The sequence below is a fragment of the Caloenas nicobarica genome, chromosome 4 (genome assembly GCF_036013445.1).
Source record: "Caloenas nicobarica isolate bCalNic1 chromosome 4, bCalNic1.hap1, whole genome shotgun sequence".
Lineage (NCBI taxonomy): Eukaryota > Metazoa > Chordata > Aves > Columbiformes > Columbidae > Caloenas > Caloenas nicobarica.
This window is the reverse complement of record NC_088248.1, coordinates 12,793,648-12,809,552: the sequence shown is the minus strand read 5'-3', so window position 1 is coordinate 12,809,552 and position 15,905 is coordinate 12,793,648. Positions and strand designations below refer to the sequence as shown.

The 15,905-nt window shown below is 43.9% G+C and overlaps 2 protein-coding genes across 4 annotated transcripts; one reads left to right on the top strand and one right to left on the bottom strand.

Annotated features, from left to right (window-relative positions):
* Positions 1-132: 132 nt before the first annotated feature.
* On the top strand, positions 133-6,500 carry CCNA2 (cyclin A2). The gene is made up of 8 exons (XM_065633844.1): positions 133-261; positions 356-572; positions 1,672-1,787; positions 2,139-2,362; positions 2,932-3,136; positions 4,987-5,100; positions 5,604-5,737; positions 6,182-6,500. The coding sequence occupies exons 1-8, from the start codon at positions 133-135 to the stop codon at positions 6,231-6,233; spliced, it is 1,191 nt and encodes a 396-aa protein (XP_065489916.1). The 3' UTR covers positions 6,234-6,500.
* Positions 1,460-15,901, bottom strand: EXOSC9 (exosome component 9). 3 transcript variants are annotated; one of them, XR_010606114.1, is made up of 13 exons: positions 15,779-15,901; positions 15,526-15,620; positions 14,073-14,192; positions 13,858-13,960; positions 13,268-13,405; positions 12,718-12,800; positions 12,256-12,388; positions 11,738-11,826; positions 11,403-11,549; positions 10,817-11,034; positions 10,369-10,447; positions 2,409-2,475; positions 1,465-1,702 (listed from the first exon to the last, which is right to left on the bottom strand). XR_010606114.1 is itself a non-coding variant. In XM_065633843.1 (12 exons), exons 1-12 carry the CDS (start codon positions 15,842-15,844, stop codon positions 2,460-2,462), a joined length of 1,287 nt encoding a protein of 428 aa, XP_065489915.1. In that variant the 5' UTR covers positions 15,845-15,901; the 3' UTR covers positions 1,460-2,459. The 3 variants fall into 3 exon arrangements, 2 of the variants coding, with proteins under 2 accessions (XP_065489915.1, XP_065489914.1); XM_065633843.1 differs by having other exon boundaries at positions 1,460-2,475; XM_065633842.1 differs by lacking the exons at positions 1,465-1,702; positions 2,409-2,475 and adding an exon at positions 6,224-9,891.
* Positions 15,902-15,905: the final 4 nt, after the last annotated feature.

Below are 15,905 nucleotides of genomic sequence, written 5' to 3'. Positions count from 1 at the left end.
GGGCTACTTGAACGCCCAGAGCGGCGCGAGACTGGGCGGCCGCGGGACGCCGGCACGAGACGCGCGCATCCCCCGCCCGGCGCCCCCTTCCCCCCTCCCGCCCGCGCTCCGGCGGGGACAGCGCCCGCGGCCATGCTGGCGGAGCAGGAGAACCAGGAGAACGTCCCCCCGGCCGGGAAAGCGCCGCCGCCGCCCGCCGGCACCCGCGTGGCGCTGGGGCTGCTGCGGGGCGCCCAGCAGCGGCCCGGGCTCCCGGCGCAGGTGAGCGGGCGGGGCGCGGGGTGGGGGGGGCTGTCGGGGCGGCTGTCAGCGGCCGGGCCGGGCTCCCCGCGCTCACGGGCCGCTGTCCCCGCAGGCGGCGCGGAGCGGCTGCGAGGGCCATGGCGCGGCGGGCCGGGCGGCCGGCGGGCTGCAGCCCTTCGCCATCCATGTGGACGAGCCGGACGGGGAGCGGCGGCGCGGCCCGGCGCCGCGCAAGGACGAGGAGGCGCTGGGGCTGCGGGCGGCCGTCTGCGCCATGGGGGACCGGCGGCCCCTGGCCCCGCTGGGCAACGCCGTGGACATGAGCTTCGGTACGTGACCCCCACCCCCCGCCCCGGTACCCCCGGCCGTGTCCCGCCAGCCGGGCTGCACCCCCGGGACCCCCGCCCGCTGCGGGGCAGCGCTGCCGCGGGCTCTCGGCGCGCCCCGCGGGCCTCGTCCCGCCGGCTCCCCCGGAGCGGCCCGGGCAGCGCCCCGGTGTGCCCGGCCCTTCGAGGGCAGCGCCGAGCGGAGCTGTTACTTATGGGGAGACTTCCAGGGCAAACTGCAAGAGGACTGCAGATCTCGAGGCTGTTTGGTACGTAAACTGGCTTGGTTTGACTCGGAAGGTGACTTTTGAGTTGCTGAAAGCGATTTGGTTCCTTTGGGCCGGCCGTTACGTACAACACAACAGCTTTTCAATCCAGCTGAGCTCTCAGTTGTTGAGCCTCTACGCATCTGTGCCCTGCTCTTTGTGGGCAGTTTTATGCTTTTAACCTGAGCTGTTGGTAACTCACGAGAGAAACGTGATTACAGATCACAGCCCTTTTTAAAGCCTCACCCTTTGCTATTGCTGTAGAGTTAGAAGGGGATTTTCCCCAGGCAGACCCTGGGACTGCATGGACTCTTCTCCCAGGTAACACCCTGTACTGGTGCAAGTGTTTTGAGTTCTTCCCAGTACATAAAAACTGGGTGCTGTCAGATCCATCTTCTGTAACGCGTGCAGGAATATCTGAGGGCTGATTTCATCATGGTCCTCTTCTGTAGTCCCCAAAAAGCTCTGGTACTCCAGCCCTATGTTAAGCCACGATAGCTAAGCTTACGGGATTCACATCTATGCAACAAGGTAACACAGGATGCACTGAGCACTGCGCAGTTCAAGAGAGTTTTCCATCCCTTTATTCTTAGGGGGAAGTAGAGAAAGGGAAATGGGAAACTTCCTTGTTGCACTAACATTTTGGCTTCCCTAGAGTCTCCTCAATGCCCACTTTGGTCGAGTGGTAGTCTGCCCTTTCTGCCTGCCAAGGAGGCAAGAGGCTGAGCAGCCCTGGAGATCCACCATCCGCGTACTACAGAAGAGGGCAGTTCCCCGTACTGCAAGCGAGTGGCCTGACGATGCTAATTTTAACATGGTTATTGTTCTCTGCTTAGATTCTCCAAGTATTATGGATATTTCAATAACCTCAGAAGCAGAAGAGAGAAAACCAAATGTTAATAACGTGCCAGACTATATCAGCGATATCCATACATACCTTAGGGAAATGGAGGTGAGCTGCTATTGTTTCCATACAGCTTGTGAGGGGGAAATTTGGGGTTGAGAAATGCATCTAAGCATTATTCAACTACTACAGGGACTAAAGTAAAGCTTGTTAGAAACCGAGGAATAAGATGCTCTGTTCACTGCTGTGAACACAAGACTGGTTTCTTGTGATAAAGTTGACTGTACCAAGTGCTGAACACAAGCTTGAAAGCAAGATCACGGAAATATAATTTACTGATCCTAGTCTTACTATTGTTTACTTCTGATCTGTTTAAACTGTGGCAAACGGAGTTTAAATAGCTGCCTCCTTCCAGGCACTTAGTCAAAACTCAGTTTTATCTGTAATCTAAACCTACAGGTGAAATGCAAGCCTAAAATGGGTTACATGAAGAAGCAACCTGATATCACTAACAGCATGCGGGCTATTCTCGTGGACTGGCTGGTGGAAGTTGGAGAAGAATACAAATTACAGAATGAAACCCTGCACTTAGCTGTAAATTACATCGATAGGTTTCTTTCCTCAATGTCTGTTTTGAGAGGAAAACTTCAGCTTGTGGGCACTGCGGCTATGCTGCTTGCATCGTAAGTGAAATTGCATAATTTAAAATTCTACTTGTTGGTCTCTTACAGATGGAAATCTTGTGGCTATCACATTTTTGTTGCCCATAGTCAGATTGGCTCAGGAGGGCTTCGCACTGAAAGAAAAAACAGGAGTTAGCCACATAGAAGCTTGGCAGTCTGTATGAAACTCTGCAAGCAAGGTTCTAGGCTGTCTTTGTAGATTGACTAATGTGAGGGTTCATTATTTCTAGCTGCTGCAGCAGCAGGCTTCTAAACAGTATTTGAGGGAATACGCACAAGGCATGTGAAAACAAAAGTTTTGTTTGCACCAATTATTAGTTCAGTGGGTTCTTCTGGAATTCCAGTGACTCTAAGTCCCGAAGTGCTAGAATATCAAGCTGTTGTAGGTCTGTAATTTCAAACTCTGCTGATTCAAGAGCTACTGAACCAAGTGCAGCAAGTTGCTCAGTAACACTGACCAGCTGCTTCCCAAGTCAGGATTTAAATTAGGATGCTGGCTTTCATTAAATGATTCTGGTTATTTGGTTCTCTAGTCCCCAATTATTTTTCATAACTATTTCTCCTGGCAGAAAGTTTGAAGAAATCTACCCTCCTGAAGTAGCAGAGTTTGTCTATATCACAGATGACACCTATACCAAGAAGCAAGTTCTAAGGATGGAGCACTTAATTTTGAAGGTTTTGTCTTTTGATTTGGCAGCTCCAACAATCAACCAGTTCCTCACTCAGTATTTCCTATATCAGCAGACAAGCGCTAAAGTGGAGAGCTTATCAATGGTAAGTAAGAATTACTAGCTTGTCCCATGTAACTAGAGAGTTATATTACTATTAATGTTCTTTACAAGTTCTCGTTTCCTATTTCCAGTAGAAAAATGCTGAAGGATTCTTCAGTCCAGGCTTCCCGGCCTCCTTGTATTTTTAAATGTTTAGTGTCTATGGGAGAGTTCTGGAGAGTGCCTATGGTACAGCACATGCTCCTCCAGAGCTGCCACACCACTGGAGATGAACACTCTTGTTGTCACTTGGTGTTTGAGATACTCCATTACTGTCACAGGCTGGCGCTTGCCCTGGCTCAAGCATGCATGCTTACTCAAAGCAGGCAGAGATTGATTTTTTTTTTTTTTTATTTTTTTTTTTTTTTAGTTCAGGGTTTGTTTCACTGCTAGATGTTTTCCTCTTTCTTATCTATAGCTGCCAGACCTATCCACCCATTTGGCTAAAAAGGACTTATTATTTTGTTTTCCCCTCAACAAGCAGTGAGCTCTAAATCCAGAGGCTAATTTCTAAAGCAGAACACAGATAATGTTTCAACTAAAGTTATATTAAATCCTGACCGTATGGCAGGTACAAAAGTTCCTGAATGGAAGCCTTTGTCTCCTTGTGCAAAGGTCATACCCGATTACACTCTTCCCTCTTGATCCTGTATACCTCTAAGTGTAGGAGTAGTTACATTTATACAGTCCTAAAATTACATTTGGCCCTTTGAAGGTGTCACTGTTTACTGCAGGATGACAATAAACTGTGGCAGGTGCTCTCTGTTAACCCCCCATCCTTCCCACTAAGGAAAGGGAATAGGAGGAAAAGGGAGAGAGACTTGCAAGTTGGAGAAGTTAAAAATGCTTTACTAGTGCTATTAATAAATAGAGAAAATAATACAAGATATACAAAACCAATCTTGAATTTCCCAAAGTTGGTGTCACTCCAGCAGCTGCAGGGCAGGCACCTGGAAGTCCCGGGCTGGACTCCGCAGTAAACCAGAACTGGACTCAGGGATGCAGGGTCTGGAACCAGGCCCGGGATCACAGGCACGACTGGCAGGGTCCTCTTCAGATGCCGACCATGGTCGAAGAGAGCGAGACCCTTGTGATCTCCCACTTTTATAGGGTGTATGAGGTGTATGGGATAGAATACTCAGTTGGTCAATTTTAGTCACCTGTTCTGTTTGCCCCTCCTTGCAAATATGCCCCTCTCACTTATGGGATGTGCAAAATGTATCAGTAACCTTGGCTGCCATAGTAATAAATCTAAGCCTGGGCCTCTTCTGCATTCCATTGCAGACAGGAGCTGTTAACAGTAGCAAAAACATGCAGCCAAATTGAGAAAAGTGCAGTTACTTAGAAGAACTTAGCTGAAAGAAAAATTCACTAAAAGAGAAACTGGTCTTTTTTTTAACAAAACCAGGACAGAAGGCAACCATGAGGCTGATGTGGCCCCTGGTGAAAATGAGTTTGACACCCCTGCTCTAAATATAAAATGTGTTGGAAAAGCATGTGTGGGAACACTGGCAGTAGCTAACAGCAGATGATAAAAATGAAATATCATTTTGGGATATGTTCCTCATGTTTTGTTGCTGTTTAGGGACTCAGAATCACAGGTAGTTATTTACTGCGTCAGCTCCCACTTTTTTCTGTGTCACTATCTGGTGTCTTGATCAGTGTCAATCTTGTCTTGAACAGAGCATCAGTGTTAATTGAATAAATCTGTAGACCATCTCAGTAAGTGGAAACCAGTAAAAGCTGTTGGGTCAACTGATGGCAGGATTAAATTAGGGTTCTAGTGCAACTGTTAATTGCTTTTCTACTTCCATTTGGAAGCAGGTGATTCCCATTCTATTGTCTCCCTTGCAGTACCTTGGGGAGCTGAGTCTAATTGATGCTGATCCTTACCTGAAATACTTGCCATCAGTTATTGCTGCTGCAGCATTTCATCTAGCAGACTACACAATCACTGGACAAACTTGGGTACGTAGCACTAAAACTTGAGCCTTCATGCGCTTTTATGCAGGTCGAGTGTATTTGTGTGCAGTTCTGAACACTGGGGCCTGGGCTGTGGGAATCGCAGCCCCTCTGTGTTAGTTAGGGATTGCTCTCTATGGTATTTGGAAAAAAAGGGGGAGACCTTTTGTTGTAAGGAAGAGGCATCTACTGATGCACTCTCTTCTGGTAATCCTGCTCAGAGCTGTGAGCAGCTTCCTTGTGATGAGAAAGTAGGCAGAAAGCCTAAGCACTGGCAGCAAGGAATACTTGTTTAGAATATAATAGTTTTCAGGATTACTGTAAATCTACGTGATGTGCTAAAATCTGAGCAGTGAGGAATAAACTAGTTTGTGCTTGAGCTAATGAAACTCTGCCAACCTATTAGGGCAACAGTTTCAACAGGAAGCTAAAGCCTCCACTAGTGGTTGCCAGTGTAACCAAACAGAAATGTACAAATGTCCCTTTTGCTTTTTCCTTGTCTTCCTCAGCCTGAATCCCTGTGCAAAGCGACAGGCTACACCCTTGAAGACATCAAGCCTTGCCTCATGGACCTACACAGGACCTACCTCAAAGCAGCACAACACACACAACAGTCCATAAGGGAAAAGTACAAGAGTACCAAGTGAGTATCTGTGGAGATGTGTGATAAGCTGTTAGGCCTGAGTTGTTCTAGCACATATTTGCTTAATGGGGTGGGGGGCGTCTTGAGAGGAGTCCTCAGTCAGACTCAACTCACCAAATCTGCCATGTAAGCCAAACGGTGTCAAGACTCCCAAGACTTTTGCACACTGCTTTGCTGAGCAATACTTCATGTTCACCACCAGGCCTGCTATCACTACCTGAACCGTCGGGTAGAAACTGAAGGAATTTTCTTGACATTCCTACAGTTGGTAGGCACAATATGGTACCTAGTGCTCTTAAAAATCCATGGCAGCTGGCAAGCTTCAAATTGTTTTCCTGCAGGCTGTGCACTGTGAGAAATGTGCTTTGCTGCAGTATGTATGCTGCCCTTCATGGCAAAGAGCACTTGAGCAAGATGACATCCTGCATCTTTCTTTCTCTCTAGGTACCATGGAGTATCGCTTATTGACCCACCAGAGACACTAAACCTATTGTAATAATCAAGAGACTGATCTTTTTATAAGATGTATATTACAAGAAAATGATGTACAGTTTTAAACATGGCTCAATACCAGATGTGATCACTCAGAATATTAATACAGGTTTTGATGAGCTTAATTATGGAGTTAGTTTTATGTGGTTTTAATGTAAATCTTTTGTACATGCAATCTTGTTAAAATATTTAGCTGGGTTTTATGAAAATGTTCTCTTCAAGCACAGAATTAACCATGCAGACCAAGTCATGTCTGAGACTGCTTATCTAATTATAGACTAAACATTAATATTAGCAGTGCATTATTACAGTACGGCTTTTTTCCTCCTTCCAAGAGCGACTTGGACTCCACAACAGTATTTGTAGCATTTTTGTACTGTCTAGTTTAAACTGAGCCTTAGCGTAGATTTGAAATGTGGCTCAACAGCTACAACACTGGAAGAAACTCTACAGCTCTGAGGAGAACACTCTTGGGAGGCTCTTTAGGGTGTGCCAGTTACTGGCAGCCTGGATTGCTTTGTCATGTAGTGCCAGATCTCCATCAGGTTAAACGCTCTGCTGGTGAGACTGCATGGCTAAAACTAGTATACCAGTCCATAATTCTCCTAGTATGTAGAAAATGGTCTTGCTATAGGTATTTTCTAGTCAAAGTGTAAAACTGGTACTAGTTTAAGCCCAGGGCGTTCCCACTGATGCATTAGGTGTCCTGAAAGCCCATTGATGCTCACTAAAAAAACTATAGCTACCAATCTGGTTACCTAGTACCTGTCTAGGGGCAGTGGAGGGATTAAACTGCAGGAGGGTGAACTGCTGCTCTGTGCCCTTGAGAGTGAGGAACATCTTCCGGTGCGGGTGCACAATGTGCAGAATAGGACTAGTTCTGTACGTCCCTCTCGCTTGGAAAGGATTCCTCTGTGGCACACAGCAAACATAGACTAAACTGGTTGTCTTTTTCCTTAGTTCTAGAACTGTTTTATGAGCAAATTAGCACATAATCAGCATTAGATCAAGTGGATGTTTACATTCAACCTGTATAAATGGAGTGATGCTGCCCTGTACCTGCTGTTCTTTGCATGTAAAGCAGTGAATGCATGGAAGTGGATTTAATTGAGCTATATCCAGGTTGGCTAATAAAAACTTTTTACATCTGCTGTTAATGGTCTTGCCAATACCTTAAAACCACAGAGGGGTAGTACTACCATGCATTCATTTCTAAAGCTTTTGGGCAAGGGCTGCCCTGTGAAACCTGTGCCACTTTAGCTTGAAGTTGATTCAACACTGACTGGTTATCTGGACACCTAGCAGATAGCATATAAATTCTTCACAGATGTGGAGCAGCTGCTGTTATGGTGTGGGCTATTTAAAATAAATTTTTTAAAAGTCTGTCAAGCTGACAAGCAACTATTATGGTGCTATGAGACAATTCGCACATGTTGATGCAGTAACTAAAAACCTGCTCTGTAGCCTGAGCCTTCCATGAACCAACTCACAAAACTGATCAAGTGGTGGTGGCTTATCCAGTCAAGATGGAAGTGTGCAGCACAGGCTACTGCTTTTTTTGGCCAAATGGAGCTTTTTAGGATGCACTTTGACTTTGATATGTGTTCTAATGTTTAATGAAGAACTGTATTTCATTGGTCTACCATGTTCTCCAATAGACTTCGTTGAGTTTAATTTCAGGAGCTTGCCACTGAAAAGCTAAAACTAGTTGGGGAAAAAAATACAGTGTCTATCATGTCTGGTGCTTAGTATTGGAAACTCTCTAACCTCCCAGGAGAGGGAGCTGGTATATACAGGAATGTGTTTGCTGGATGCAACATCAGTTTGTGACTTTGGAAAGGCAACTCATTCTTTGAAGACACAGAGCACAGCACTCTTCTGAGAAACTGGGTTCTACCTTCCCCTTGTTTTCTGTGACTTATACTGGAAACTTTCAAGATCACTGAGAAATACCAACACTGGAAGAGGAATAAATTAAAGGAAGCTCATCAATTATTTTTCCCAGAAAAGACCAAGCCAGCAGTACCACTTCAGTGGTTTATAGTATCAATTTACTGCTTAATGAAATGTCTTTTTACTCTACTTTCAATGGGAGTTGTTCAGTTACTGTTCCCAGAGCCCAGATAAAAATCCTCCCTTGCTTCCTGAGCTTTGCTTTCAATATACTTGATAAGACTTCCTGTGTAGCATAAAAAAAACCAATGCTTCAGTTGTGGGCTGGTATCTCTGCCCAGGATGACTATGTCCCTCATGGCCAGCTCTTGCTGGAAACAGTACCATCTCTTTCCATCTTCTCATTTCCTGAAGTCAGTATGAAATAATTCTATGTCTTGCTACTAAGTTTTGAACAAAATAACCCAGGTTGTACTGTACTACTGTTTTGTCTATCCAGTTTAACCTCTAGCCTTTCAAAATAAAGCCTTTAAGGAGCACAGGGTATGAGAGGTTATGTGTGAAGAGAAAGCAGCGCAAAGCATACTCTTCTTTTTTTCCTGAAGAAGTTTAATGTCTTGTTGGACTGCAGAAGTAAGAAGAAACTGAATCTTCATTCTTGTATTCTGGACAGCAACTTTGGGCTGGAAGAACTGACACTAAGAAATTGCCCTGGTTTAGCTCCTAGATGAATGGGGCTTTCAGTGTTTCTGCTTTTCTGAAAGAGCATAACTTGATTAAAGCTTTGTTTGGCTGTGAGCAATTTTTTAAATTAACATTAAATTCTAAACCTGATTTGGGAACTGTATTATCTGCAACAGTAATTTATCTCTTGTTCACATTTCATGAAATACTAAGGTCAGATGTAAAATAGTCCTCCTTTGCTCTTGTAAATACGTGCATGTTTCCACTTTGTTCTCAAGCAAAGCAGCTAGGTCAGGTATTTTGGAAACTCTTTGTTTTGCCCAATTCTAGATTCAGAATATAATTCATTGAAAATCGCTCAAGAAGCATTCCTATCTGTTGCATGTAACAATTAATTAAACTTTTAAAGAAACTCTAGTGCTGAAGTATGAGTTGGTTCTCTATGGAAGTTTTGCAGAAGGCCTGTGCTATTTTGTTCATTTTTACACAAAGCCATTTCATTGAAAGGTACAGTGTGGTATGACCAGAGCAAGGTCTTAGCCACAGCACACCACTTTCCCCTGCAAGGCACATTTCAAGGGATTAAACCCTTCCCAGGTGTGGTAATAGCTACTTTAACTAAAAGCAGCTTTTCCTGGCATTAAACTTGAGCCATAATTCCTTTTACCCACTGAACTCTGACTGTACAGAGCTCACTTCAGTAAGTGCAGAGGCTGTTTAGTTACAAAAACCATGCGTCTTACCTCTGCGATCTAAATAGTATAACTTGAGTCAGTTCAAGTTGAACTAGTGAGGTTGCTGCTGCAGCTGGATGGTAACCACAGAATTTCACTTCCATGCAAAATTTTTTTTATTTAAAGCTGTTACGATAGTTTTAAAAAATGAACATAAGAGCAGGACCAGATATGGGGTAGGAGGAAATAAAACTATCTACAAAAATAAGTTCAGTAATGACAGACCAAATTATGTATTATACAGCATTTGTGAAGGAGAGATGATGGCTTTAATAAGCAGCTTTCTTCTTTCTCCTCCTCTTGTTAAATGCTTTCTTACTTGTATTTTCTTGTTTTGAGTTGGTCTGTGTTCTGTGAGCAAGTAAAACATTTGTATCAAAGAAATGTACTGAGTAGTTTTATTTCAAAAGAACACAGGCTGATCATACATACAGGGAAACCATCCACTGTGCTCAGCACAAAGTTAGTTTCTAGAAAGTGTAATAAATGCGATGAGGGGTTCCACAGTTAGAGTTGGAATACAACAAAAAATCTCACTTCTTGGAGATAAAATTTAATATTAGCCATAGTCTGATGTAGAATCTCTGCAGCAGCTGAATCACATCTACTTTTATGCCATCACTCTCTCTAGAATGACTAAGATCAGTGTATCTATAACCATCTCAGACAGCTGCAGGCCAGCCAGGAGCAAACTAACCCAGATTTAAACCTCCTCGCTTGGCTCTCTATGTAGCCCCTTGATCAAGTGAGACCTTTCTTGGCCCTACCAAAACCCTGAAACCACATCTTGCAAACTCCTTTCCCCTCTTAAATTCACATGATGGTTACCTTGTTTTCTTTGGTACTTCCTGTGGTTCCAGAATGACAACTTCTTCCTCTTCACTGTCAGACAATACAATAGGTTCATCTAAAAAAAAAAACCAAAACCAACAACAAAACAAAAACAAAGAAACCATAAACCCACAACCTGGTGATCAGTTTTGTACAAACAACTTCTGTAACTAACAACCACAGCATTTTTAGTGACACATTCAAAGTGGCAACTGCTTCATTTGGCAAGTGCTTAAATTGATGTCTGTAGGATACAGACAGCTCCAAGGTTTCTTTTGAAGAAAACAGAAGAGTCCAGGTGAAAGGAAAGTAGCAAATGAGCACAACTCAAGCGGAAAGTGGCTACAGTGATGCTGCTTCTCTTGCCAAGAATCTCATATTTTAATTCTAGACTGCTAATGAAGTGATGTTATAAGCATCTCTGATATCAAAGATAAGTGCTTACCCTTCTCACTTTCCTTCACTGCACTTGCATCCTCAGTTTCCCTCATTGTACTTGTATCCTCAGCTTCCATTTTCTGACACTCAAAGGCAGTAGCCTCACTTTCACCTTCCTCTTCTGCTGTGTCTTCCCCCTCAGATTCTTCAAGGTCTCCCCAGGAGTTCTCTATTCCTTCCCCAATTTGGGCTGTCCCAGGAGCATGCAATATTGGTGTGGAAAAACTGAAGAAGTTAAGAAAAATCTATGTGTTTTCTGGTAAACTCTTTGTACTCTGAAAGCATAACAGTTGGTTTTTAAGCTGTATCTTTCCTCCCCAAGGGAGAACATCCTTAAAGGGGAGTTGAGAGAGAGTACTTCTCCAGATATTGTAACAATCAGTCACTTCAAACCTCAGTTTTGCACTTCATACTAGAAATTAAGTTACCTAAAAGCAGTTAGAACCAAACCCAGTATGATGTCACTGTTTCCTCTGAAAGCTTTAAGGCTCCCTAAGCTGTGGGGAACCTTGGATGTGTGTTTAGTTTCTAGCCGTGCTAATGTAGGGGGTGAGAAGCCTGTTTTTCCCTGAGTAGTTCTACAGAAAGGATACACTTCTGAAGGTGGCTCAGCTTTAGCGATGATTTCTTCTGCTTGTTCCTCCACCTTGTTAGTATCAACAGCAGTGCTCTCCATTTTGAAGGCAGTGATCTTTTGGTTCGGTATAGATTCTGCAAAGCCGAACTTCCCGCCTTCTTTCCTAGTCATTCAGTGACAGACATCATTTCAGAAGGTTTCACACTTTAAAAAGCTTTCTCTTTTCAAGTTCAAATATACAATAAAACATATACAAGTGAAAACAATTTGCTGTTCAAACTAAAGGTTGACATTAATTTTTAGTATGTTTCTTAAAAAGACCCATTTACACTTCCTTCCCCAAACACTCACCTAACTTTCTGGTCATTCTCCAAGGCTTTTTGAATTAGTTCTGTTATTTCTGCAACCTTAACAGCTGTTATTTTACTGCATCTCAGAACCTGTTTGTTATATATACACAACAACAGTTTACAATCACCAAAGCATATGTTTTTAATTAAAAATGTAGAACATCACAAGAGTCACAAACACATAAAATACGATATGGCATCTCAGTATGAGGGCCTGGGTACACTACAAGTTGATGCAACAGGTTAATACAACAGCCTCTAGCTATTCATCAGAGTGCAGTCTGAATTAATCGGAGAAAAAGCGTGCATCTGACCAAACAATGTTCCTTTTCTACATCTCTTCTTCAGCATGATGCACAGTAATATGCTCTTCCGCTAGGACTACAAACATAACCTTTTCCAATTAAATCAGACAGGTAATTGTTTTCTCAGCTTCCAAATCTTAAGGTCATTTCAGTATCAAGACTACAGCACAGGAAGTAGTTTATATATGAAAGACAGGTCAAGACAAAGATTTACCTGATCTGTTACCAGCATGATCCCTCCACTGGATTGGATGGTACAAATTTCACCATGCTTATTCATGGCAATCACAAGGAGACCATCCATTACACGTTCCTCTCGTTCACTTGGATCCACCAATAAATAGGTCCTAGAATCAAGTTTTTAAATATAAGGCAACAGTAAAGGTTTGAGGTTATTTACTACCCTTAAAACAATGAAACAAAATAACTGGTTTATATATAAGTAATTATAGGTATCCTCCCCCCCCGAAAATTTTCCATGTCATCTGTGGAAAGCTGCTGGTTAGTTACACTGTGCAGAACCCCTAAATATCTCCCCATGGCATCTCGCAGCAGATAAAATGTTTCAAGAAATCTGCTTGTCAATACAAATATTTTTAGGACTTTTTAATGTTTAAAATAAAATTCTGCAGAATCGTCTATAAGCTGTTTCTGTCAAAAGACTTCAAAATCTTACCCTTGATGGAAGAAGGCAAAACTGACACAAATGGGCATGTGGTGGATACTCAAGGGGACAGGATCACGTTCCTCCGGAGTGTACTTTGAAAAGAATTGGCCCAGAAGACCATTACTTACAAAACACATTAAACTTCAAAATTATGTACTGCAAAAAGACACGTAAAGAAATAAACAGCAAAGAAAAAAAGGCTAAGAAATGTTTAGTCATCTAAATATTAACAAAATTCTTTTTACTATTCTTGTGCAATTCTTTCTGTTTACTACCTACATAGGTAAATACAGCACATTCACCAGCCTTATGCTAGTTTGGGTCAAAATACTGTAAAATATGTATATTTTACAATTAAAATTCCCATAAACTGAGGTTGATAAAATTCTGTATTCAGCAGGCTTCTTTACTATTCCTTCAAATTTTGAATAGCAACGTGTTTATCCTAAAACTCCAAGCATCTTGGAGTTTATCTGCTTACACGAGCATTTAATTCCCCCTTCTAGACAGAACGAAACAGCTCCCTGTGGTGCCACGACATTTACTATTATCAACTTACCACAGTTACTTCCTCCCCTTGCACAGATACATCTGGCCTGCGAAAATGACACAGAGCTACAACTCCTGCAATGCCAGCAGCATCAATAATGTTACCATCGTGATTTAACAGGTGCAGGTCCAGACGAATTTGCCAAACCTGAGAAAAAGCACACATAACTGCTTGCTAATTCGTAACGTGATTCTATACAAGTTGTTTTTCAAAATAATTTCATTTATTTAATCATAAAAAGAACCAGTACATATTCTTCAGGTCTTTGCTTAAGAAGTTAAGACAAGAGATCCTGGTATACTCCAAAATACCCAGTGTGCTAGATTTAAGCCCTGGTTAATTATGACAAAACACACAACACTTAAGCAAAATTTAAACTTTACTCTGCAAAGAAATATTTGAGTATGCAAGGTCTCAAATACTTCAAAAAGTCTATGCAGATACATAAGTCAAAAATACCTGTAAATTCGGATGCATGGAACCTTACATTAACCCAAACTCAGAATTTCTACGTTGCAAAACAAGACAGAGACCACATTAAAACCAGATTATATGTATCCTTTAATTTAAAGCTAATTGAAATCAGTAGGTTTTCACACCTTCTCACCAGCAACAACGCAGAGAGATTCAGTATCTACACACTTAGAATTTCTCAGGCATCGTTCTATTAGTCTGTTCAGTTTCACCAGTAGCTCAGGTTGCCTGTTAAAACAAATTAACCCCAATTGGATATGATTACCGCTATACGCTTATATGTATCAAATCAGTGACTCTTATGTCATCCTTGTTTAGTCGTTTTAAAAAAGCTACATACCTGCCAGGCTCAAAACCAGGTGCAGCCATTGGTGAGAGCTCAAAATTAAAGAAAAGTATACCTTCTGCAGGCCGATTTGGCTTGGGGGGAACAAGTTCACACGAAACTTGCGCAAGAACCCTACAAAGGTAAATAAACCAACAAGTCATGGAATTCAGCAGGAAAAAAACTACCACTAGAAACAAAATACGTACTTGGAATAAACATGGATCTAGGCTTCCAGTTTGCATTTCTTACTCCTGTTAGTTTCACATTCAATGTCTGTCATACATATTTAAACTCCAGTGAACTATTGAGAGAATCAAATGTAGAAATGTAGAACATTCTCCTGTCTTTTAGGATTACAATCAGACTCAAACACATGAGAATCTATAACTAAATGTTTATGTAAGTGTGTATACTCCACTTTACATACAAAAAAGAGGTGTTTGATTGTGGAAGAACACAAAATATAATATAAACACAGTTAATAAAGTGATGAAAAACAATAATTTTGTATTTTATAAATTATTTATAATATACAACCAACAAAGAACCCCATCTTTTCCCTCTTCCTTCCCTTCTCCTCTATGGCCCTGTTCTTGAAAGTGCTATGACTTTTAGGCTTCAGCTCTTACAGTCTGTTTCATGTGACCCAAGCAGGCTGTCACACGCCCAACACTTAACACCCTGCGCTCTGTTTGCTCCCACAGAATCACAGAATGTTAGGGATTGGAAGGGACCTCAAAAGATCATCTAGTCCAGTCCCCAGCCGGAGCAGGAACACCCAGATGAGGCTACACAGGAAGGTGTCCAGGCGGGTCTGAATGTCTCCAGAGAAGGAGACCCCACAACCTCCCTGGGCAGCCTGTTCCAGTGTTCTGGCACCCTCACTGTGAAGAAGTTTCTTCTCAAATTTAAGTGGAACCTCCTGTGTTCCAGTTTGAACCCATTGCCCCTTGTCCTATCATTGGTTGTCACCAAGAACAGCCTGGCTCCATCCTCGTGACACTCACTCTTTACATATTTATAAACATTGATGAGGTCACCCCTCAGTCTCCTCTTCTCCAAGCTAAAGAGCCCCAGCTCGCTCAGCCTTTCCTCATAAGGGAGATGCTCCACTCCCTTCATCATCTTTGTGGCTCTGTACTGGACTCTCTCCAGCAGTTCCCTGTCCTTCTGGAACTGAGGGGCCCAGAACTGGACACAATATTCCAGATGAGGTCTCACCAGGGCAGAATAGAGGGGGAGAAGAACCTCCCTCGACCTACTAACCATCCCCCTTCTAATACACCCCAGGTACCATTGGCCTTCTCGGCCGAAGGGCCCAGTGCTGGCTCATGGTCATCCTGCTGTCCCCCAGAGCCCCCAGCTCCCTTTCCCCTACACTGCACACCGCGCAGCTTCGCACACGTGCGGGCGGCGGCGGGGCCCGCACAGCACGGCGGGGCCCGCCCGCAGCCCCCGCGCTCACCTGGTCTTGCCCAGCTCCACCACGCAGCAGCCGTAGTCGGCGCCGAAGGAGACGCGCACGTTCCGGTAGTCATAGCACTGCCGCCCGTCCAGCCGCTGCGGGCCCCCCCCACACACACACACGGTTAATGCGCCATCCCTGGGCGGGCGGCGCGGCCCCGGCCTACTGCCGGGTGGCGGCGGGGGAGAGCCGCGCGGGACCCGCCGGGGCGGGGAAGGGAGTGGGAATGGGGAAGGGTCGGCCGGCCCCGCACCTTCCTCTCCTCGATGGCGCGCAGGATGAAGCGCCGCTCGCAGTTGGAGAGCGGCGTCGCCTTCATGGCGGGGCCTCAGCCGCAGCGCGCGCGTCATCACCGCGCATCATCACCGCGCGTCATCACC

Excerpts from the sequence above, each read along its gene's own strand:
- CCNA2 (XM_065633844.1), top strand. The coding sequence starts at position 133 with ATGCTGGCGGAGCAGGAGAACCAGGAGAACGTCCCCCCGGCCGGGAAA. Across the intron at positions 1,788-2,138 it reads CATACCTTAGGGAAATGGAG|GTGAAATGCAAGCCTAAAAT; the intron begins GTGAGCTGCTAT and ends CTAAACCTACAG. Across the intron at positions 5,101-5,603 it reads CAATCACTGGACAAACTTGG|CCTGAATCCCTGTGCAAAGC; the intron begins GTACGTAGCACT and ends TGTCTTCCTCAG.
- EXOSC9 (XM_065633842.1), bottom strand. The coding sequence starts at position 15,844 with ATGAAGGCGACGCCGCTCTCCAACTGCGAGCGGCGCTTCATCCTGCGC. Across the intron at positions 13,406-13,857 it reads GCGTTGTTGCTGGTGAGAAG|GTTTGGCAAATTCGTCTGGA; the intron begins GTGTGAAAACCT and ends GCTTTTTCTCAG. Across the intron at positions 9,892-10,368 it reads GAAGTACCAAAGAAAACAAG|AACACAGACCAACTCAAAAC; the intron begins GTAACCATCATG and ends ACTTGCTCACAG.